We start from the raw sequence: 25547 nt of genomic DNA on the forward strand, positions 1-25547 counted from the left end.
AACAGTTACCAATCTCGGTGTGAAGTCCATATCAAAAATCTCTGTAAGATCTCCTTTCATCATCTCAGAAACATTGCAAAACTCCGCTCTACACTTACATTAGCTGATGCTGAGAAACTGGTCCACGCCTTCGTCTCCTCTAGACTGGATTACTGCAACGCTCTTCTCATCGGGATCCCCAACAAAAGTCTGCAAAAGCTGCAGTATGTTCAGAACAGCGCTACTAGGATCCTGATGAGAGTTCGAAAGCATGAACACATCACTCCCATCCTCCGCACTCTTCACTGGCTTCCCGTTTCCGCTCGGATCGAATACAAGGTTTCACTTCTTACTCACCAATGCATCTATGGAAACGCACCCCCCTATCTGAAAGAACTACTTACCCCTGTTTCTACAGCATGATCCCTCCGATCACAAAACTCAAACCGCCTCAAAATTCCAAAAACGAAACTCTGCACAATGGGTGATCGTGCCTTTTGCTCTGCTGCTCCCCGGATTTGGAATGCCCTTCCGGACTATTTGAGGGCATGACAGCCCATCGACACTTTTAAAAAGGGTCTAAAGACATTTCTTTTTAGCAGATCTTATGATTTTTAAATATGTCTAGATTTTGTTTTTATGGTCAGACCTGTAGCACTTTGAGGTTTTTCTTTTAAAATGTAAGGTGCTCTCACAAATAAAATTTATTATTATTATCATTATTATTACTTGATGACGCGAGCGAAATACCGGAGTGAACATGGCTATAATCGATTTTGCTTCAGTTTGAAAAAAAACCCTGGAATGTTCTCCATAACAGAGCGGATTGCATCCTGTGTCTTTTTTCCCATTTCCGTGGGCGTTTCGGTTTCCGATTTCTCTTACCTACAATGTAAAACTGCGCTTAGCGTCTACGCCACAGCTCTCAGCCCACTCTCTGTTTGTTGATTGGCCGGCTGTTTTCAGACCGGTGGAAAACTGAAAGATAGGCTGCTATCTCAGACTGACTACAGGAGCGAAAAGATGAGAAGAAAAGATGTATGGCTCGTATACAATAGAAGTCGCTCAGACGTTTGCCAAACGCATTCAAACACAGACTGGCTTTTTGCTAGTGAAGATGAACTTGAGAAATCACTGGCATAATTTAAATTCACTTGAATAGTCTTTAAACACTCTAGAGAAACCTCACATGAAGCTTTCAGATGTGTTTAGCAGAATCAGGACCATCAAAGGACGAGCTCATGGACACATGAAACAGAGATGTGTTTAATACAATAAACATTTAATATACAGAAAATGAGTTCATGTTAATTCAGATTTAGAAAGTATTGTACATGCTGGATTTAGAATCAGTTGCTGTAAAAGATCTTCTCTTCCGCCACTTCAGAGCCTCACATCCTGGGATCTTCCACTCGGCGGAAAACTGCTAAAAAGTTTTTGCCTCTATTTCTCTGAACCTTCTTTCCCTCTTCGGTGCACGTGCCCAGGTGACCGATGATGATGTCATCAGCCTGTGACGCAATCAGTCCAAACATCAAGTCACAGGAGAGGCTCAAACCATCATTTATGTTTTGGAAAAACTTTCACACTACTAAACCCCGGGTGTCAAGGTCGCGCTAAACCCCGGGTGTCAAGGTTGCGCTAAACCCCGGGTGTCAAGGTTGCGCTAAACCCCGGGTGTCAAGGTCGAGCCAAACCCCGGGTGTAAAGGTCACGCCCAACCCCGGGTGTCAAGGTCGAGCCAAACCCCGGGTGTAAAGGTCGCGCCAAACCCCGGGTGTAAAGGTCGCGCTAAACACCGGGTGTAAAGGTCGTGCTAAACCCCGGGTGTAAAGGTCGCGCTAAACCCGGGTGTAAAGGTCGCGCTAAACCCCGGGTGTAAAGGTCGCGCTAAACCCCGGGTGTAAAGGTCGCGCTAAACCCCGGGTGTAAAGGTCGCGCTAAACCCCGGGTGTCAAGGTCGCGCTAAACCCCGGGTGTCAAGGTCGCGCTAAACCCCGGGTGTCAAGGTCGTGCTAAACCCCGGGTGTAAAGGTCGTGCTAAACCCCGGGTGTCAAGGTCGTGCTAAACCCCGGGTGTCAAGGTCGCGCCAAACCCCGGGTGTCAAGGTCGCGCTAAACCCCGGGTGTAAAGGTCGCGCCAAACCCCGGGTGTCAAGGTCTCGCTAAACCCCGGGTGTCAAGGTCGCGCTAAACCCCGGGTGTCAAGGTCGCGCCAAACCCCGGGTGTCAAGGTCGCGCTAAACCCCGGGTGTAAAGGTCGCGCCAAACCCCGGGTGTCAAGGTCGCGCTAAACCCCGGGTGTCAAGGTCGCGCCAAACCCCGGGTGTCAAGGTCGCGCTAAACCCCGGGTGTCAAGGTCGTGCTAAACCCCGGGTGTAAAGGTCGTGCTAAACCCCGGGTGTCAAGGTCGCGCTAAACCCCGGGTGTCAAGGTCGCGCTAAACCCCGGGTGTCAAGGTCGCGCTAAACCCCGGGTGTAAAGGTCGAGCTAAACCCCGGGTGTAAAGGTCGTGCTAAACCCCGGGTGTAAATGTCGCGCTAAACCCCGGGTGTAAAGGTCGTGCTAAACCCCGGGTGTAAAGGTCGCGCTAAACCCCGGGTGTAAAGGTCGCGCTAAACCCCGGGTGTAAAGGTTGAGCTAAACCCCGGGTGTCAAGGTCGCGCTAAACCCCGGGTGTCAAGGTCGCGCCAAACCCCGGGTGTCAAGGTCGCGCTAAACCCCGGGTGTAAAGGTCGCGCCAAACCCCGGGTGTCAAGGTCGCGCTAAACCCCGGGTGTCAAGGTCGCGCCAAACCCCGGGTGTCAAGGTCGCGCTAAACCCCGGGTGTCAAGGTCGTGCTAAACCCCGGGTGTAAAGGTCGTGCTAAACCCCGGGTGTCAAGGTCGCGCTAAACCCCGGGTGTCAAGGTCGCGCTAAACCCCGGGTGTCAAGGTCGCGCTAAACCCCGGGTGTAAAGGTCGAGCTAAACCCCGGGTGTAAAGGTCGTGCTAAACCCCGGGTGTAAATGTCGCGCTAAACCCCGGGTGTAAAGGTCGTGCTAAACCCCGGGTGTAAAGGTCGCGCTAAACCCCGGGTGTAAAGGTCGCGCTAAACCCCGGGTGTAAAGGTTGAGCTAAACCCCGGGTGTCAAGGTCACGCTAAACCCCGGGTGTAAAGGTTGTGCTAAACCCCGGGTGTAAAGGTTGTGCTAAACCCCGGGTGTAAAGGTCGCGCTAAACCCCGGGTGTAAAGGTCGCGCTAAACCCCGGGTGTAAAGGTTGAGCTAAACCCCGGGTGTCAAGGTCACGCTAAACCCCGGGTGTAAAGGTTGTGCTAAACCCCGGGTGTAAAGGTCGTGCTAAACCCCGGGTGTAAAGGTTGTGCTAAACCCCGGGTGTCAAGGTTGCGCTAAACCCCGGGTGTAAAGGTCGCGCTAAACCCCGGGTGTAAAGGTCGCGCTAAACCCCGGGTGTAAAGGTCGCGCTAAACCCCGGGTGTAAAGGTCGTGCTAAACCCCGGGTGTAAAGGTCGCGCTAAACCCCGGGTGTCAAGGTCGCGCTAAACCCCGGGTGTAAAGGTCGCGCTAAACCCCGGGTGTAAAGGTCGCGCTAAACCCCGGGTGTAAAGGTCGCGCTAAACCCCGGGTGTCAAGGTCGTGCTAAACCCCGGGTGTAAAGGTCGCGCTAAACCTCGGGTGTAAAGGTCGCGCTAAACCCCGGGTGTAAAGGTCGCGCTAAACCCCGGGTGTAAAGGTCGCGCTAAACCCCCGGTGTGACTCATATCCACATGATGCTTATCAACCGACAGCCAATCGTGTGCCTCATATTCATGTGCTGCTTAGCAACTCGTATTACATGATTTGGACAGTCATGGGAACACAGCGTTGTATAAACACTAAACCGCAGGCTTTTATTCCAGCATTTGAGGAGAACGGTGACAGAAGACGCAACTGGAGTGACGAGAGTGTTTTATTCGTAGCTTTTATAGTCTGAAACTCCATTCAGTATAAATGTGACAGTACAGTCAGCGATATATAATATGGATGTGCAACACTAGAGCCTTTATGTAAACAGGTAACGTGTTGCGCTTGTCCAATCAGTGACACATGCACTGCAAATATGCAAATCAGGAGGATAACCAGGAGTTAGGGAGAAACATAAGTATATGAATACCCAGGATCAATGAGCAATGTGAAACGTGAAGCTGGATAACATAGGATTGCATTAACCCGGGGTTAACTTGAGCAGGATGAAACAGAGAGATGGAAAACGTACCAGTTGTTCGTCCGGCACTCTGGAGAAGAGAGGATGATCCCTGAAGTGTGTGACGATCCAGTCGTGCACCTCTTCCACATCAGTGTTAGTGTACACTAATCCCTGCAATACACACCAGTGTTAGTGTACACTAATCCCTGCAACACACACCAGTGTTAGTGTACACTAATCCCTGCAACACACACCAGTGTTAGTGTACACTAATCCCTGCAACACACACCAGTGTTAGTGTATTCTAATCCCCGCAACACACACCAGTGTTAGTGTACTCTAATCCCCGCAACACACACCAGTGTTAGTGTACTCTAATCCCCGCAACACACACCAGTGTTAGTGTACTCTAATCCCCGCAACACACACCAGTGTTAGTGTATTCTAATCCCTGCAATACACACCAGTGTTAGTGTACACTAATCCCCGCAACACACACCAGTGTCAGTGTATTCTAATCCCCGCAACACACACCAGTGTTAGTGTACTCTAATCCCCGCAACACACACCAGTGTTAGTGTACTCTAATCCCCGCAACACACACCAGTGTTAGTGTATTCTAATCCCTGCAATACACACCAGTGTTAGTGTACACTAATCCCCGCAACACACACCAGTGTCCGCGTACACTAATCCCCGCAACACACACCAGTGTCCGCGTACACTAATCCCCGCAACACTTGAGAGTGTGTGTGTCGAACACCTGAGGGTGTGTGTGTCGAACACCTGAGAGTGTGTGTGTCGAACACCTGAGAGTGTGTGTGTCGAACACCTGAGGGTGTGTGTGTCGAACACCTGAGAGTGTGTGTGTCGAACACCTGAGAGTGTGTGTGTCGAACACCTGAGAGTGTGTGTGTCGAACACCTGAGAGTGTGTGTGTGTCGAACACCTGAGGGTGTGTGTGTCGAACACCTGAGAGTGTGTGTGTCGAACACCTGAGAGTGTGTGTGTCGAACACCTGAGAGTGTGTGTGTCGAACACCTGAGAGTGTGTGTGTCGAACACCTGAGAGTGTGTGTGTCGAACACCTGAGAGTGTGTGTGTCGAACACCTGAGAGTGTGTGTGTCGAACACCTGAGAGTGTGTGTGTCGAACACCTGAGAGTGTGTGTGTCGAACACCTGAGAGTGTGTGTGTCGAACACCTGAGAGTGTGTGTGTCGAACACCTGAGAGTGTGTGTGTCGAACACCTGAGAGTGTGTGTGTCGAACACCTGAGAGTGTGTGTGTCGAACACCTGAGAGTGTGTGTGTCGAACACCTGAGAGTGTGTGTGTCGAACACCTGAGAGTGTGTGTGTCGAACACCTGAGAGTGTGTGTGTCGAACACCTGAGAGTGTGTGTGTCGAACACCTGAGAGTGTGTGTGTCGAACACCTGAGTGTGTGTGTCGAACACCTGAGAGTGTGTGTGTCGAACACCTGAGAGTGTGTGTGTCGAACACCTGAGAGTGTGTGTGTCGAACACCTGAGTGTGTGTGTGTCGAACACCTGAGAGTGTGTGTGTCGAACACCTGAGAGTGTGTGTGTGTCGAACACCTGAGAGTGTGTGTGTCGAACACCTGAGAGTGTGTGTGTGTCGAACACCTGAGAGTGTGTGTGTCGAACACCTGAGAGTGTGTGTGTCGAACACACCTCCACATCTCCAGTCCAGCACAGTTTACATGGAAATCAATCAGTGGTCTTGCCTTACACACTTTGAACTGTACCAGATTCCCCTGACAGAGCGAGTCGAAACAGCAGGACAGCAAACATTGGTCTTATCGCGTGTCATTGGCGTTTACTCTTTAGACAGTGCCGATAGAAGAGTTGGAAGATAAGATTCTCAGAAGTATCAAAGGGACTCAGTAGCTGTTCACTCTCACTAACGTGTGCCAGGAATGAAGAAGCGTTTGCATGAATCTCTACTGTTACTGTAGTGCAGCTGTGTCCTCAGATCGCACACTTTCACTGTGGACACATCCACACACACTCTTGAAGGGGTCGTCGGATGCCCATTTTCAATAAGCTGGTGTGATTCTTTAGGGTATTCATGTAAAGTTTGAAACATTCATCAATGCTTGTGTAAAACAACACGCTCTTTACCTCCTCAAACACAGCTCTGTTCACAGCGGCCCGTCCACACACTGCTGAGACACGTACATGCAAACCATACAAAAGTGAATTTTGCATCTAATGACCCCTTTAAGGCGGGTTTTGTGTCTTTCTCTGGCCTTTGCAGATGTTTCTTCGCCTCTACACACACCATGAGCCAAGTTTTCTCTAATTCCATATGAATAACATGAAGATGGCTAATAAATAAAGAGAGTCGCTCTCGAAGTAGATTTATCATGAAGGATTTGAACTGGTGATAAATGTGCTATCAAGGAAACCCCTTGCACTGAACATCATGCATTGGTTTGTTATGAACGGCTCATGAAGAGTAAAGCGATCTTACCCCGACTCGGAGTGTGTACGCGTACTCCGCCAGTAGCGTAGGGCTAATGATGCGCCACTTGTGTTTGGTTTTCTTGAAGTGTGGATCCGGAAAGAGAAAGAACATCTTACTGAGCTGCAAAAAAACAGAAACAAATGACATCAAAATGTTACCTGTGATTTGTGGGATTGTACAGTATCTTATTCTTACTATTTTAACCAAATCTTTCTATGGCAGTAATAGTGAGAGTAGTTTGCTATTAGTTAGCTATTTTGAAAATGTAGTTTCTTAACTACAAACTTCTCATAATTTAAAATGGTTAAAATCCAGAAATCTTGTCTACAGCGCTGTGCTCGAGTTAATCTTGTCTACAGCGCTGTGCTCAACAACATCAACTAAGTTTCAATATAATGCAAAAAAGTTATGCACAAGTTTCCACTTTTAATCCTTTCACACGTAAGTTTAAAATACTTTAACTGACTCCCCAGCGCGAGTTTGTCAAGGCCATCGTTGTTTAGAGTTTGTCACTTTAATGTTTCCATGATGACGCATCATTGATTGTCACGAGACACAGAGAAACCACAACACAGCGCTAAATGAATGATGATCTGCTTTTATGTAATTTTTCCTTTTTTATAAAAAATATTCACAAATGTATTAGCTATACCATGATACACTGATATTCCTATTGTCAAATATATGTAAGTGGATGTGTTTTGTTGTTTAAATGCCTTCACAACGACCGCGTTAGTTGAGCTGTATGCGCGATGGGCGGCACCCTGTTAGTCTGTCCCACACTTCGGAGAATCATATCTGTTGGATTTACAACACGTCAAGAACAGGGTAAAAAGTGAAGCTACCTACACAATGTGTATCTGATATGAATAAAACGTGTCGTCTTATTATAATGAAAAATATTATAATTGCCGCTTCCATAGACATCAGCAAAATCAAATCATTGATTTGCTAGTACATTTAAATATTTGTTCATTTGTATATTTAAATGTCTGAAACTTAAAATAAACATTATGTGGTTGAAAACACTCAATAGTTGTGATATAACAGCAGTGGCTCAGCGCCAGCAAACGCACGAAAGCACATTTGAATTTGGAAGTTGAGCATCTGCAGAGCAGAGCAGTGCATAGAAGACATTTTTTCCTGCACCCCCGGTGGCAGCTCGCGTACCAGGCTTTGGGAATCCTTGGAGTAGAGTAAAGGATGCAGTGGCGTAAAGTGTGGGATGCAGTGGTGTAAAGCGGGGGATGCAGTGGCGTAAAGTGGGGGGTGCAGTTGTGTGAAGCGGGGAGTGCAGTGTTGTAAAGTGCAGGGAGCAGTGTTGTAAAGTGTGGGACACAGTGGAGTAAAGTGTGGGACGCAGTGGAGTAAAGCATCAGATGCAGTGGAGTAAAGCATGGGGTGCAGTGGAGTAAAGTGTGGGATGCAGTGGCGTAAAGTGGGGGGTGCAGTGGCGTAAAGTGGGGGGTGCAGTGGCGTAAAGCGGGGAGTGCAGTGGTGTAAAGTGCGGGACGCAGTGAAGTAAAGTGTGGGATGCAGTGAAGTCAAGTGTGGGACACAGTGGAGTAAAGCGTGGGGTGCAGTGGTGTAAAGCATCAGATGCAGTGGAATAAAGCATGGGGTGCAGTGGAGTAAACAGGCATGTGATTGGCTAAGGACAAAAAAGCAGGAAAATATACGAAGCCCCCCCCCCCCCCCAATCGATATACAGTGCCCTCCACAATTATTGGCACCCCTGTTTAAGATGTGGTCGAGGACTTTTAAAAATTCTCCCTTTTTTTTAAACAACATAGAATCCAAATGCAAAAAAGAGAAAAATCCAACCTTTTATGTAAGTACATTACTTTAGTGGTAAATTTTTTTTTTTAAATTTAGAAAAATAAAAACTTCAAATCCTGTGTCCCACAATTATTGGCACCCCTAACAATTCTGCTGAAAAATGTAATTGATTTTTAAAAAAATATATTTTCTGTAGTTGCTAATGTTGGTCAGGGTATCTAGGAACTTTTAATTAGTAATTCATGACTTCCTATTTCCCTGGGGTATAAATATGACATGACACAGAGGCCTAATTCTCTTACCCATTTGTCAACATGGCAAAGACAAGAGAACACACCATTCAAGTAAGGCAGATGTGTGATGACCTTTATAAGTCAGGCAATGGCTACAAGAAAATAGCCACTCAACTTATATTGCCCAGCGGAGCGGGCGGCAGTGGCTCAGTGGTTCATGTGGGTTGTCTACGAACCGAAAGGTTGGTGGTTCAATCCTCGGTTCCACCTGACCAAGTGTCGAAGTGTCCATGAGCAAGACACCTAACCCCAGCTGCTCCCGACGAGCTGGCTGGCGCCTTGCATGGCTGACACCGCCGTCGGTGTGTGAATGAGTGTATGAATGGGTGAATGTGAGGCAAATGTAAAGCGCTTTGGTGGCCATTAGGTCTATGAAGGCGCTATATAAATGCAGTCCATTTACCATTTACCATTTGCCCATATCTAAAGTTAGAGGAATCATTAAGAAGTTTAAAACAAACTGGAACAGTGACAAACAAGGCTGGAAGAGGTCCCAAGTTTATCTTGCCACAACGCACTGTGAGGAGGATGCTAAGAAAAGTAAAAAAAAGTCCTAAGCTCACTGTCACAGAATTGCATCAAATAGTGGCATCTTGGGGTCACAAAATCTCCAAAACAACCATCAGACGCTTTCTACATGCCAACAAGATGTTTGGGAGGCATGCTAGGAAAAAGCCTTTTCTCACTAACACTGATAAACGTAAACGTCTGGAGTTTGCCAAGCGGCACTGGGACTTCATCTGGGATCGTGTGCTTTGGTCGGATGAGACTAAGATTGAGCTTTTTGGCAACAAACACTCTAAGTGGATCTGGTGTAAAACAAAAGATGTGTATGCCGAAAAGTACCTCATGCCCACCGTGAAGTATGGTGGAGGATCTGTGATGCTGTGGGCCTGTTTCTCTTCCAAAGGCCCTGGGAACCTTGTTAGGGTGCATGGCATTATGAACGCTTTGAACTACCAGGACATTTTAAATAAAAACCTGATGGCCTCTGCCAGAAAGCTGAAGATGGGTCGTCATTGGGTCTTTCAGCAGGATAATGATCCAAAACGTGAGGCAAAATCTAAACAAAAATGGTTCAGTCACAAACTCAAGGTCCTCCCATGGCCATCTCAGTCCCCAGACCTCAATCCAATCGAAAACCTGTGGGGTGAGCTAAAGAGGAGAGTGCACAAGAGAGGGCCCAGGATTCTGGATGATCTAGAAAGATTTTGCAAAGAAGAATGGTCAAAGATCCCTCTCTCTGTGTTCTTCAATCTTGTGAAATGTTATAGGAGGAGATTAAGTGCTGTCTTGTTGGCAAAAGGGGGTTGTACAAAGTATTAACATCAGGGGTGCCAATAAATGTGGGACACATGATTTGAAGTTTTTATTTTTTTAAATGTAAAAAAAATTTTTTACCACCAAAGTAATGTACTTAAATAAAAGGTTGGATTTTTCTCTTTTTTTGCATTTGGATTCTATGTTGTTTAAAAAAAAGGGAGAATTTTTAAAAGTCCTCGACCACATCTTAAACAGGGGTGCCAATAATTGTGGAGGGCACTGTATATCCCAATATCTTTTCCGCAAAGCGAGAGTAAATGTTCAATCAAAGTCAAATATAGTCTTCACTATATAAATTATACATTGATTCTTATTAAAGCTACTATTAAAGTTCTCAGTCAAGAGCAGCGAGTGATTTCCTCTGTGTTTTGTTGTTTAATTAACATTAAATAGATAGTTCTCCCAAAAATTGTAATTGTCATAATTTACTCTCTCAAGTTGTTTTAAACCTGAATAAGTTTCTTTCTTCTGTTTAAATTATTTGGAAGAATGTGGGTAACCAAACAGTTGATGTACCCCAGTGATTTCCATAGTAAATTTTTCCCTATGGAAGTCAATGGGGACCAGCAACTGTCTGGTCACCCACATTTTTCAAAATATCTTCTTTTTTGTTCAGCACAAGAAATAAATGAATACAGGTTTGGAACAACATTTACAGTGAATAAATAATGACAGAATTTTTATTTTGGGGTCAACTATCAATTTAAGAACAAGCAGCTGCATTTTTATTATTAGGGCTACTGTCACTTTAAGACCTGTACGCGACACGTCTAATATACACGGAGCATTTGACAAGCAGATTTCTCTCAATTTTCTCGGTTTGCTTTGAGTTTAGACATAACCAAATGTTCTTATGTAAACCTTGTGTGTATTTGAGAGTATTAGCGAAATAATACTCGAAAGATAACTTAGTCCAGCAACCAGGCGCTGTTAGACAAGCTTTTAGTGCATGTGCACGTCGGGTGCTCGCGCTCAGAACAGCGCATCAGCAGTGAATTACATCTTTAACCGGCAAGGCTTTAATTAAATCACATGCAAATTAACTTTTGTGAACTCGCTGAACTGATGTAGCCGTTCCTCTGTGTTAATATTGCGAGTATTTGTCGCGTTGTACACTACTGTTGAGACGGAGGTGTCAGGACTGCAACTGACAGAATGCACGATATAGCTGCTACATATTTCTACAAAAGCAGTCAGCAGCTTGCTTGGAGCAAGGATCATAGCGCAAATTTGAAATATATCGATATATCGCTTAGCCCTGGTGACCTAACTGTGATGTTCTTGTCAACTGACAACGATACCAGCGCGAGAGCGACTGAGATACGAAATTGAGCAGGTGAACAAGCTGAACCAATCAGACATTCTCTGGCTGAACGCAAATACGTCCTTGTTGATACTTTGGAAGGAACTTTCTGTACGCACGTCAGCCAGTTATGGGTTATGTCCTCATATTCTCTCCTTTTCATTCCGGCTGCAGACACCCGTTTTTTTTTTGTTTTGTTTTTTTTTACAGATCTGCATGATTCACGTAGGTCACATTTTCAGGTCGGAAAATCCGGAATTCCGGATTAATCTGGAAAAATCACATCCCTGAGTAAAGCATGGGGTGGGGTGGAGTAAAGTGTGGGGAACAGTGGAGTAAAGCGTGGGGTGCAGTGGAGTAAAGTGTGGGACACAGTGGTGTAAAGCGTCGGATGCAGTGGAGTAAAGTGTGGGATGCAGTGGTAGAAAGCGGGGGATGCAGTGGTGTAAAGTGTGGGACACAGTGGAGTAAAATGTGGGATGCAGTGGAGTAAAGCGTGGGATGCAGTGGAGTAAAGTGTGGGACACAGTGGAGTAAAATGTGGGATGCAGTGGAGTAAAGTGTGGGATGCAGTGGTGTAAAGTGTGGGGTGCAGTGGTGTAAATCGGGGGATGCAGTGGAGTAAAGTGTGGGATGCATTGGTATAAAGCGGGGGATGCAGTGGAGTAAATTGTGAGGTGCAGTGGAGTAAATTGTGAGGTGCAGTGGAGTAAAGTGTGGGATGCAGTGGAGTAAAGCGTGGGATGCAGTGGAGTAAAGCGTGGGATGCAGTGGAGTAAAGTGTGGGACACAGTGGAGTAAAGCGTGGGATGCAGTGGAGTAAAGTGTGGGACGCAGTGGAGTAAAGCGTGGGATGCAGTGGAGTAAAGTGTGGGACACAGTGGAGTAAAGCGTGGGATGCAGTGGAGTAAAGTGCGGGATGCAGTGGAGTAAAGCGTGGGATGCAGTGGAGTAAAGTGTGGGACACAGTGGAGTAAAGCGTGGGGTGCAGTGGAGTAAAGCGTGGGATGCAGTGGAGTAAAGTGTGGGACACAGTGGAGTAAAGCGTGGGATGCAGTGGAGTAAAGTGTGGGATGCAGTGGAGTAAAGTGTGGGATGCAGTGGACTAAAGTGTGGGATGCAGTGGAGTAGTGTGGGGTGCCGTGGTGTAAAGTGTGGGGTGCAGTGGTGTAAATCGGGGGATGCAGTGGAGTAAATTGTGAGGTGCAGTGGAGTAAAGTGTGGGACACAGTGGAGTAAAGCGTGGGATGCAGTGGAGTAAAGTGTGGGGTGCAGTGGTGTAAAGTGTGGGGTGCAGTGGTGTAAATCGAGGGATGCAGTGGAGTAAAGTGTGGGATGCATTGGTATAAAACGGGGGATGCAGTGGAGTAAATTGTGAGGTGCAGTGGAGTAAATTGTGAGGTGCAGTGGAGTAAAGTGTGGGATGCAGTGGACTAAAGTGTGGGATGCAGTGGAGTAAAGTGTGGGATGCAGTGGACTAAAGTGTGGGATGCAGTGGAGTAGTGTGGGGTGCCGTGGTGTAAAGTGTGGGGTGCAGTGGTGTAAATCGGGGGATGCAGTGGAGTAAATTGTGAGGTGCAGTGGAGTAAATTGTGAGGTGCAGTGGACTAAAGTGTGGGATGCAGTGGAGTAAAGTGTGGGATGCAGTGGACTAAAGTGTGGGATGCAGTGGAGTAAAGTGTGGGATGCAGTGGAGTAAAGTGTGGGATGCAGTGGACTAAAGTGTGGGATGCAGTGGTGTAAAGTGTGGGATGCAGTGGAGTAAAGTGTGGGATGCAGTGGAGTAAAGTGTGGGATGCAGTGGACTAAAGTGTGGGATGCAGTGGTGTAAAGTGTGGGATGCAGTGGAGTAAAGTGTGGGATGCAGTGGACTAAAGTGTGGGATGCAGTGGTGTAAAGTGTGGGATGCAGTGGAGTAAAGTGTGGGATGCAGTGGAGTAAAGTGTGGGATGCAGTGGAGTAAAGTGTGGGATGCAGTGGACTAAAGTGTGGGATGCAGTGGACTAAAGTGTGGGATGCAGTGGACTAAAGTGTGGGATGCAGTGGACTAAAGTGTGGGATGCAGTGGAGTAAAGTGTGGGATGCAGTGGAGTAAAGTGTGGGATGCAGTGGACTAAAGTGTGGGATGCAGTGGTGTAAAGTGTGGGATGCAGTGGACTAAAGTGTGGGATGCAGCGGAGTAAAGTGTGGGATGCAGTGGACTAAAGTGTGGGATGCAGTGGACTAAAGTGTGGGATGCAGTGGAGTAAAGTGTGGGATGCAGTGGAGTAAAGTGTGGGATGCAGTGGAGTAAAGTGTGGGATGCAGTGGAGTAAAGTGTGGGATGCAGTGGACTAAAGTGTGGGATGCAGTGGAGTAGTGTGGGGTGCCGTGGTGTAAAGTGTGGGACTCCGTCTTAGTGACGGAGGGCAGAATAAGCTGATGAATCGGAGTTGCAGTTTCTGCACGTTCCCGGCTGGAATTCCCCAATCATGAGCTTTTATTACACCAGGACCACCTCACACTGCCATCCCACAGCACTTCCCTTCAAATCAGCGGCCAAAACTACAATACGTCTGCACACTAGCTTTTATTAGTTAAATAAATGAAGACAGAGAAACTGTGGGATAATTACATGGTGCATGAGGCCCTCCAGCTGTCTTCACCAGCTGGAAAACACAACACTTTAATTAATGCTTTATCCAGAGAAAGCAGAAAGAGCGCTGTAAATAGACTGCGTTCACTTTGGGGTTTCATGCCAAAAGCCCTCCGGAGCTAAAAGATCATTTCAGTCTGATGCGGTTCATGCTCTTGTCATGTTCATATGAGCTGACAGTGTTATTCACATCCCCAGAGACACTGGCGTCGTGATTCCCTGGTAGAACTGACGGTTGGGCTACACACTTTATTAACTTTGAGCATATCATCTCTAATTAGTACATCAAGTGCAATTTAATGACATGAAACTGAAGTCAAGTGAGTTTAGAGACCAAGAGACTTTTGGTAACACTTAACAATAAGGTTCATTACTTCTTCAGCATTTGTTAATCTTTGTTGATGTTAATTTCAACATTTACTAATATTTCATTAAATCTTGTTAAAATTAGTTAATGCACTGTGAACTACCATGAACAAACAATGAACAGCTGGATTTGTATTAACTAACATTAACAAAGATTAACAAAAACAGTAACAAATGTATTGCTCATGGTTAGTTCATGTTAGTTGATACATTAACTAATGTTTAATTAATGAATTGTAAAGTGTTACCAGACTTTTATATCACACACACACACACACACACACACACACAGTTTATAGACTATAGACTTGCATGTGTGTGTGAGTGATATACTTCAGTGTGTGTCTGTCACCACAGGAACAACTGGCCTTAAGATATACTCTCTTCACTTACAACTTCGAAAAATGTTTTTACGGTGTAATAAATCTGATTCAGGATATAAACGTAGAATTTCTGCTAAATTAATATTTATGGTTAGAAATAGATGGTACAAAGTATTTTAAGGACACTGAACATCTCATTCAACAACAGTGGAGACAACAGAGTGAATAGAGTAGATGCTTACTAAGATGGTGGACGAAAGTTTGATCAATATGATCACTTCATTTGACATGAACGCAAGATGTACTGGGCTGTTCAGAAAGAAGAGATGCTCACGTAAAGTCACTGATTTCATCTACTGCTGTACTGACGTCTACACTGGTGTTTTAGTCCTTTCCCATCTACTCATTTACTTCATCACAGAAGCCGGAATTCCCCAAACAAGAGCATCGGTGTCGGATGAGAGTGAGATTTACATCAGAATCAGCTCAAACTGGAGGAGACAGAAATGCCAAATCTGAGAGTACTATCCACACTAAAGACAAGGAAAAATCCTAGATTAAAATGTATGTGCAAAGCTCTTGCAAATGCAATCTTTGTTTTACATGATTTGACAAAAGTTACTTTAAATTCAAAGCTGTAAAGGTTTCTTGAAGAGTTGGTTTGGGGTCCGTCGAGACTCCGTGCCTCTTTTGAGCCCAGAAAAGCTTGTTGCCCTGAAAGTTGGTTTCTAAGATGAGGAACAAACCTCTCTCGCTGAACTATACAGCTTTGCTTCCCTGATCTACAAGTCCAGACAGTCCTCCCTGCACTAGACATTATAAAACATTTTCTGCTTCAGTATCGGGTCCTTGAAGTATGAGTCTATGCCTTAGAGTGTGTTTCTGGATTATTCCTGTTCCAGAGTTAAAACAGACCACCGTCCCGAAGGCAAGCTGAGGCAGAGCGAGAGCACGATCCGCAGCTTCGGGGTCCATTATAAATCAGGACTTCAGCTTGTATTTAGTCATGCAGTCTGTAGTGTGTGTGATAAAAGCAGTAGCAGGAGCGTTTCGGAGCGAGTGGTTTCGGTGTTACACAGAGCAAGTGAATGAGCTCTTGCTTTTTTAAACCCGGAAGCAGAAGAGCACAGAAAGAGGTTTACCCGTGTCAGGCTGGGTTTAACATAGACACTTGCTGCACCATTGATTCAGAGAGCTGATGGGGTTATAGGACTCTTCAGAGAAAGAGAGAAATTGAGTTTTAACGAGTTCAACTCGATGTAAAGGAACAGCCGGTTTGACCCAGCATGACTACAGTTATTCTACAGATGATCACAGATATTCAATTATATATGTTTGACAACATTCTTAAAACCCAAGAAGAAAGTTCTCAAAAATCATCATAAACTGAATAACCTTCAACTAAAATTGGCAAATGGCAATATGTTTTATAAATTTGTTGTTTCAGATATTAAGCCAATATTAAGTTCTGTAACAAATCTATAAAAATGAGTCAACATGGGACCTTGTTTTCAGTTGTAAAGGGCACCTATTATGGAAAATTCACTTGTACATGGTGTTTGGACATAAATGTGTGTTGGCAGTGTGTGAGCAAAACCACCCTAGAATGATAAAAATCCACCCAGTGTTTTAATAAATGAGATTCAGCTCTTTGTGACGTAGAATTGAGCGAGGGGTTTGACTGACAGTGTGGCTGTGGCATAGACTGTTTGTGATCCAACGTCACCTCCAGTAAGTGTATTATGATTTTTGAGCAAATAGTCTTTTCAGTCGATGTCAGTCAATTCAACAACAAATGCGTCTAAAGTTGTTGTCGTCGTAGGATGTCTGTGTATATAATTTGAACCTTGTTTGTATAGTGTGTAACCACACGTTTATATATATTTAAAGATATTGAATTAAAAACTGCATATATGTTGTTGTTCTGTAAGTTAGCCATCATAAATGTAATTTCGCTTGTACGTAACAAACTTTATCACAGAACACGTATGCAGTTTAAAAAAATTGCGCCAACGTTAGTGTTTGTGTGTGTCTGTGTGTGTTGCACATCCATAATTGCAAAGGGGGCGCGATTACAACTCTATTAGTACATAAATGTCATGTCCTGTCGTGTTGTGTCTTGTCTCCCTCTGCTGGTCATATTAGGTTATTTTCTCTTTCTCTGCTCTCCCAGCTGTTCCTCATCTCCTCTGACTACCTCGTTCTCCCTCTTTCCACCTGTTCCCTTTCTCCTCAGATTAGTTCTCTATTTCTCTCCCTGTTCCTGCTGCGTTCTTTGTCAGATTCTCTTTTGAGCATCTAATGCTGGAAGCAAACTTCTGTCTCGTTTGTTTCACCGTCGTCCTGTCGTGTCCCGTTGGCGTCCGTCTGGTTAGTGCTACCTGTTCTCAGCTAATCTTCTGATAATCTACTCTGTCCAGTTCTCCTGAGGCTACGTCAGAACTGGTACCCACTCTCTGTCTGTCCGCCTCGTCCTGGTGAGACCTGCAGTCAGTCGCCGTAACCCAGAGATTCCCCTCGACTGCCTAAAAGACTTTTCGGAGCTCATCAGTGACTTTGTGTTCTGTTTAGTCGCCCGCTCTGCTGGTTGTTTATCTTCTCATTGTTGATTAATAAGAAGATCAGTCTGCCTCACTGCATCTATCCTGGGTTACATTAAAGACTCTGTTTCTGTTACCTCGCTGTTGGGTCCTCATTACCTGCATAACTATAAATGTATCAAATAACCATATCGAGACGTACTGGTCCATTCTCATTTGAGTCTGAGTCTCTTTGTACTATTTATATATTCCGATTCAAACGTACACTGAAGACATTCAAAACGGCGGCGGGTCTCTCTCCCTCTCTCAGCCCTTCTGCTTACCGACTGCCATCACTGGTATCAAGTTACGCCCTCATCCAGAGGCAGGGCGAGAATATGCATTTAAAGCAGAGGTCTCAAACTCGCGGCCCGCGGGCTGCATGATATTTCGATATTAAAGTTTAATGTTAGTGCGGCCGTTGTTACGTTTGCCGCATTTTTTTTTTCTTTTCGTTTTTTTTCCCCTTATGAGCTACCATAGTCTCACGACAGCTTACGGTGGGTTTGTTGTCATAGACAACCATGAAGTACAAATATACTGCGCCTGGAAAAAATGAGCGTGTCGCTTCAATTATGAGCGCGCTCGACGCTTGATGCGCGCATACATTTGAAACGTACTTGAGTGTGCAAAATATGCGAGCGCGATATGTGAACAGGCCCAAGGCGAGCTACAACCACCAAATCAGGCACACTGATGGCTCGCGAGCGACGTGTTGGACACCCCTGCTCTAAAACAATGTGAGAATAATCATTTTGAGCTTGTAATCTGTGTTGTCACACCAGCCTCGTTTCTCTCAGTAACCCTGTAACTGCCTGTGCAAAATAAAGCAGCAATTTCAAAACAATTATAAAGAGTCTGTGTGCTAACTTTGATTATGGTTGCACTTGCACTTATTGTTTGTACTTCAGACTTTAATGAGTTCAGGAGGTCACACACAGCCTCAATCAGAAGTTCTGAAAGCTCTTAAATGTACAGTAAGGTCTGAAGAGACTCGTGGGAAATCAAACAGGAGAAAAGCTTTTACAGTGCTTGTATATTGTTTTCTTTCAATGCATGTGATAATTCATACTCATAAAGTAGACATGAAATGACATGCATTAGTGCATTATCAGTTAAAAGATTGCAAAATGCACCTGCATACTATTTTTCCAGTCATGAATTTTGTCATTGAGGAAAAATTCTGAAAAATCTCATGGTGTCTCTGTCTCGTCTTGTGAGATAAGCGTCTCGTCTGAACACTGATCAACTGCCACGCTTCGCTCGTTTGCAAGCCATGATATCTCTCGAGGAAAAACTCAAATCGCGTTCATCCTTCCTGGCTCATTTTCTCAAGGGCGAGCCAAATTCTCTGGGCGGGCAAAGCAGAGAACGGGCAGGTTACCTTTCCTCCGTACGACGTCATATTCAAGATCAGCGAGTCTGAGATTTCGTTTTCTAAAAGGCAGGGAAGCTCGGTTTACACCAATTGAAATTTCTATCCACTGGGGGACCATATTCAGGCTAGGGAAACTAATATTAATGTTAAAAAACTCAGAAAGGGAAAATTTCATGTCAGGGGACCTTTAAGAATGTTCTACAAGTCAGACATTGTTTATCATGGGGTCTTTTGGTCATGTTCATGTAAATGAGCATCAGATCACAGCAGTGCTGATCTGCAGACGGTGAGGCAGATCACCAGCAGGTGTCGCTGTTCAGCACACACACACACACACACACACACACACACACACACACACACACACACACACACTACCTGTCCCTTGGTGAAGAAGTTGGGCAGGTACTTCATGGCGTTGCTGCGCAGGCAGGCGATGTTCTGGTAGCGGCCCGGTTCTGCTGATCGCAGCGAGCGAATGCGGTCCTGCACGTAATCAGACACTTTCACACGAATCTCCAAACCCAGGATCAGCCGGTCGGGGAAGAGCTCTGACAACTGAACTACGAGACAAACATCACATCTGTTAATGCAGTCCTGAGCTAATCATCAATGCATCTCACAGTGTTAGGGTCAGGGGTTAGGGGTCAGGGGTTAGGGTGCGTCTCACAGATGGCACAGGCTCCGTCAGGACAGGGGTTAGAGGTCAGGGGTTAGGGTGCGTCTCACAGGCTCCGTCAGGGGACACAGATCGATCGTTCCATTTAGTGCTGTCAAACTTAATGTGTTTAATCATTTTTGTTAGGTTCATTTGAAACATTAAACGCATTAGAAATCTATCGCGGGTTAACCACGATTGCACTTTCACGATGTGTTATATATGAGGTAGTAGAGAGCTCACTTTCTCTGCTAAAATGAAGACTATGGTATTGAATGAAACAGGAGAACATCAGGCATGCATTACTGCCGCTCTATACGCCAACTACAGGGACACAACCCACGCTTGTCTTCCATCAGAGCGCAGGACTTCCTTGTCTTTCATATTTGTGTTTTCTATGGAGAAACTGGCAAAGACCTGGGGCTTGTTTATGAAAGCTTCACAGAGAAAATTAACTATATGCTGTATAATTACAAGTTTGTGTAATTTGGGGTTTCTGTAGCCAGTGACATTTCATAATGTGTATTTTATGTATTATGTGTGGCGGCAGTGGCTCATGTAGGTTAGCTACAAACCGAAAGGTTGATGGTTCAATCCTGAGTGTGACCAAGAGTGTGTGTGTGTGTGTGTGTGTGTGTGTGTGTGTGTGTGTGTGTGTGTGTGTGTGTGTGTGTGTGTGTGAGAGAGACACCTAACCCCAGCTGCTCCGACAAGCTGGACTTGTATGTCTTACACCGCCATCTATGTATGGCTGAGAGGCTAGTGACGCGCACAGCTAGTGTCCGTCCCGCACGGCCAGTGGTGTAGTGCAGGGTATACGCAGGTATACGGCGTATACCCAGTTCCTTTTCAGTCGGCATTGCGTATACCCACTTCTAAATCCCCTCTGATGCGCATCATTTAGTTGCTAATCCAATTTCGTGAATAAAAAAACACCCCGTTAGAGTTGTACCCGTAATATTAATTCTAATTTGTTGCTGCAATGATTCTCCCATCGCGACGATAACTGACCTTCTCATCCGATCTGCTTCAGCACTCACCTGCTCGTCAATATCAAAATGTTTGTGAGACCAATCAAAGAATGCAGGATTTTTGTTCACAGAAGCGCGAGCTGAGCGCGAATCCCAACGCGACGCTTCACTTCAGTTAACGACAGTGCGAGATAAGATGCAAGTAGCTCAAATTTACGTCTGTTTTTCAATAGACGTTTTAAATGACCGACAGAAATAATCAGTTTGATTAAAGGCAGTGGAAATTACAAGCTCAATTTAACAACACAAGCACCCTATTAAATATATTGCCATTGTTATTGTATAAATATATTTGTATAACATTTTTTCGAATGCGTTTGACTTGTCTGCGTTTGCGCCAATTGCATCATTTAGCCAGAGGGTGGCGACAAGTGACTGTCTTTTTGAGTGAGAACCATTAGTTAAATTAACAGATTAGTCCAAAAAACATTGATTAATTTAGGAAAGAAAAGTCGCTGAAACTGGAACTGATTCTCATGTTTAAGAATCTGATCAAATAGGCTACTTCATGCTTTTAAAGCTATTGTTGTCAATTTTTTTGGCCATCAAAACACCTTAAAATGCTCATTTCGAGATCAGGAAAATCAAAATTTTCTCGAAGGGGCATGCCCCCGAACCCCCCTAACAATAAAATGTATGGGACCTGGCACCTGGGTATTTAGAAAACTATATGTGCGGCCCTGATATGCAAGAATACTCCTGATTCTATGTGTTCTATATATTGTATTCATTATACTCTATTCTATAGTCTTGCATATTGAATACTAATGCAAGACTAGTAGTCTTACATGTCACTGTTTATAACACAGGGCGTTCATCCTTTGCTGGGACGCTTAAAAAAATATTGGGGGCTTAAATTAAGAGTATACCCACTTCTCCAGGCACCACTACATCACTGCGCACGGCTATTACCGAATGGCGGGATGATGGACCTATTTGTGAGAAAGTCCAGGGCTGTTTTTAGCCCAAGTCCGTCCCTGAATATGAATTTATATATTTTCTCAGACAAGTGAAATAAATGCAGATTACCTAGAAGTCCTCCGTACCCGCAGCCGATGTCCGCAAACTCCACCTGCGCGCTCACACACCCCTCGCCGAAGAAATGCGGGTACAGCTGAGCCCAGTCCATCTCCTGCGGGCACACCGGGCTGACACACACACACACACACACACACACACACACATTACAGCTGAGCCCAGTCCATCTCCTGCGGGCACACCGGGCTGACACACACACACACACACACACACACACACACATTACAGCTGAGCCCAGTCCATCTCCTGCGGGCACACCGGGCTGACACACACACACACACACACACGCACGCACGCACGCACGCACACGCACACACACACACGCGCACACACACACACACACATTACAGCTCCTGCGGGCACACTGGACTGACTGACTGACTGACTGACTGACTGACACACACACATACACACACACTCACTCTATCTCTCACACACACACACCAGTAAGTAGAGGAATGGTCTTACTACTGGAAGGTGTGGTCGGCCATGGGGTTGGAGTGCGCGCGCTGCCGGTAGTGGCGCTTCTGCGGCATCGACACACTCATCGCTGCTCGTGCTCGCGAAAGCGTTTATTCACAACAATCTCGTGTTGACTTCACTCTCTAAACTCACGTGCGACACTCGTCTTCTTCTTCTGCGGCGCGCGCCAAAGCGTCCGCGCGCCTGCTGCCCTCTGATGGAGACTCTGATTACCATAGATATCCATAATAAAGACTAGACGTGTTACGGTGGAGTCATCATCACCGTCGGCCATCTTGTCACAGGCAAGCTTTCTGGCGGGCTCTGTGGTTCCTGATGTAAGATGAGTGAACAGCACGAACACAAATGTATTTATTTATTTATTTATTTATTTAACAGGGACCATACAGTCAAACATAGTCACAATACAAAGCCTGTCACTGATGCGCAGCATATAGAGTTTATAGCTAATGATAATTTACATCTCCTGTCCCTGGTTGGGCATTTCTAAATACATTATAAATAAATACATACAAATATAAAACATTCCCATTTCTTCAAACACACACACACACACAACCAGAAAAAGAACAATTGTTAAAAATGGTTACAGTTTTGGTTTGCCTTTAGCCACAGCTTAATCCTGGAAGTGAACTTTTTCAAGTCAGATATGACCTTAATGTCCGATGGTAATGAACTCCAGGGTCTAGCGCTCTTAACAGAAAAGGCTGTCTGTGCAAAGCTTGTCTACAGTACGGTATTGTACAGTTATGATTTGTGCTGCTTCTGGTAACTCTTTTGCTGTTCTGTACTTGAATAAATTTACTAAGCGGCTCGGGTGCTAAATTATTAATGCACTTGAAAATTAATTTTAAAAAACATAAATTACTGAAGCTTTCAAAGCTTAATATATTATATTTCTTGAGGATGTAACAGTGATGGTAACGGATTGGCTTTTTATCCATCATTTTTATTGTTTGATTGTAAAGTGAACCAATGTGTTTTATTGCAGTTGGAGCTGGTTGTGCCCAGACTGTCATGCAGTATGAAATATGCGAAAAAATCATAGCATGCATGTACAGCAGGGCTGCCTGGTTGGGTATGTAATTTCTGATTAATTTAAAACAGTTAAGATTACTTTTTATTGTTTTAGAGATTTTCTTTATATGTTTACCAAATGTAAGTTGAGGATCTATGACCAATCCACGATATTTAAATTCTGTAACAGATTGAATTATTCCATTTTGTAAACCAATTTTAAATCTTTCACTTAGATCGAGTTTCTTAAAACAAAAACACATAGAGTCTGTTTTTGTAAAATTTAGCACCAACTGATTTTGATTGAGCCACTGACTGACATCAGCCATACGCAGACAGTACATCAGCAGCCGCTCTGGTGACTAAAGCACCGCATCATCATCAGCATAGAGCTGCTGGCACCTGCACAGTTCAATGGCAAGTCATTTATAAAAAGACTGAACAGCAAAGGACCTAGTATGGAGCCCTGTGGTATGCCCAGTTTGATGTTCAAGAGTGATGAGTTTTCCTGGGCAACTTTAACACACTGTACTCTCGCCTGAAGATAGGATGCAAACCACTGTACTGCCTCAATGGAAAAATTAAAAGACGACATTTTAGTTAAAAGTAAGGGTTAGGGTTAGGGTTGTATTGAATGCCTTTTTAAGGTCAAGGAATACAGCTCCCACCACATCACCCCTATCCAGGGATTTTTTTCACATTTTCAACAAAGCAACAGTTTGCAAGCCTGTCATGCCAGACCTACATCAAGACGTTAGGTCTGGAAACTCTTCATTGACAGGGCTCAATCCGAGGGGCGGGATAAACGGTTGTCTTTCAAATTATCTCTGCACGCAATTGGTTAGCGCTAAAGCCAATCAGAGCAACGAAGAAGGTGACGTACTCAGCGGAGCAAGTTGATATATTAAACTTTTACCGCATCCAGTCCAGCTGTCAACATTGAACATTGAAAATAAGGGAGATTTCCCGGAATACATCCCCAAAATAAGGGATTTTTTAATTTTTTACACGACCCACAAACTTTAAAAATAAAACACTAATCATTAAAAGTCTAAAGAGTTTATAACTAGCCTACATATGTGTGAGAGAGAAAGAGACAGTATGTCAGTGTGTGTTTGTGTGTGAGAGAGAAAGAGACAGCAGTGTGTCATTAAAAAATAACATCATAGAGAATGTTTAAATAGTAATATCAGCTTATGAGGGAAACGGAGGCGGAGTAGTGGTGGAGATTCGGGAGAGGTCCGTGCACCATAACCGATCAGAGCGCGCGTTGACACGGAATAAAGCCTTTGTCCTCGACGACAAAATGACAAGTTGATCGTCAAGCAAAAGCTTTTTTGTAACAGCGCGCGCGGCCGCATCCGAGGATGAACGACTTAAACCCGAATATGTCCGAGCTTGCTCTGATCGTCGCAACTCTGTCGTCACTTTGTTAAGCCCGCCCGCCGGATCTCTATACACGATGTGATTGGCCCTACCAGAGTTGAGTTTTTTCCAGCTCAAACGTCTATGGAGAGTTGCTAGACCACACTTTGCTGCAAAATAATTTTTGCTGCCGCTAGGGTGCGTCTAGATTTCTAGGCTAACAGTTTGCAATTTCAGTTGAATAACCGGATCTAAAACCAAACTGCTGTGGGTGGAGAAACTGACTGGCTTCTAAGTGAGCAACCAATTGTGCTGCTACAACTTTCTCAATTACTTTAGATAAAATAGGTAAAATAGATATGGGACGATAGTTACACATAGAGTCCTGACTTCCTGATTTAAATACTGGCACAATGACTGCTTTTTTCCATGCTAATGGAAATGTACGCGTTCTTATAGACAGGTTAACAAGATGTGTCAGTGGCTTAACTAACACAGTTCTGCATTTTTATAAAAAGCAACTGTTCATCATATAGATATCATTTCATTTAGAATTTGACAATTTATTAATAATTTCTGCAATTTTTGTCTCCGGAACCTCTGTAATAAAGGAGTCAGCAGAAGTCACTCCAGTTGGATAGTTTAAACCTATAGACTCAAAATAATCTTATCTCGTTGAAATCTTGATGGATTTACAAACGTTTTGATTTCTTACAAACTTTATTAACGTGGCTATACTTATGGATGATTATTTATTTATACAATTATTATTCATATTATTCATAACTTCATCTCTGACGTTTATAACAAGCCAAACCGTTTGAAAATAGGTAGAAAATTGAGCAAGTTATGGCTGTTAAAAAAGTACATGCACCATTTGAACACAATGTTACGAGCATAGACTGTAAGGTTACGAGTGAGCGAACTGCCTGTGGCAAGATGGCCGCCAGTGCGGATCGACCTCTAATTGACCAGCTGCGCGGACGAGACATCTAGACTTTATTATGAATATCTATGTTGATTACATGGTGCACTTGCGACACCTACTGTGATGGAGCGAGAAACTATTTTCCCCTTAACATCGCATTTCACTCTTCTAAAGTAAGCATAAAATCAAAATGGACAATTCTTTTTTTAAGGAATATTTCTGTGTTTATTCTACATGATTCAAGGGTACACATCATTACTGTGTCAATAATATTGACTCAGAATCTTGAATTTTTAATAGAAATGAAAACAGGTCTGTCTGTGAGAGTGTACATCTATTCCTCATTTTCATCTCATTAAATTCAATATGACGTCTAACTTGACGAAGATCTATATTT

At 44.5% G+C, this 25547-nt stretch overlaps 1 protein-coding gene across 3 annotated transcripts in view; it reads right to left on the reverse strand.

Moving 5' to 3' along the window:
• mettl1 (methyltransferase 1, tRNA methylguanosine) overlaps nucleotides 1-22075 on the reverse strand; it is a 25446-nt gene extending 3371 nt beyond the window's left edge. For 2 of the 3 annotated variants that reach the window (XR_016148664.1, XM_089125291.1), the window contains exons 1-5: nucleotides 21826-22075; nucleotides 21349-21467; nucleotides 19009-19193; nucleotides 6658-6771; nucleotides 4236-4337 (exon numbers count right to left, since the gene is read on the reverse strand). Coding sequence is in view for 2 of the 3 variants with exons in the window: in XM_089125291.1 (XP_088981417.1) it covers nucleotides 4236-4337; nucleotides 6658-6771; nucleotides 19009-19193; nucleotides 21349-21467; nucleotides 21826-21905 (600 nt within the window). In the remaining variant the exon portion in view is untranslated. Of the gene's footprint in view, nucleotides 1-1223; nucleotides 1491-4235; nucleotides 4338-6657; nucleotides 6772-19008; nucleotides 19194-21348; nucleotides 21468-21825 lie in introns of those variants that run through there. The other variant, XM_089125290.1, reaches the window with a different exon arrangement.
• Nucleotides 22076-25547: the final 3472 nt, after the last annotated feature.

Source organism: Pimephales promelas, chromosome 21 (genome assembly GCF_988280905.1).
Source record: "Pimephales promelas chromosome 21, fPimPro1.hap1.1, whole genome shotgun sequence".
Classification (NCBI taxonomy): Eukaryota; Metazoa; Chordata; class Actinopteri; order Cypriniformes; family Leuciscidae; genus Pimephales; species Pimephales promelas.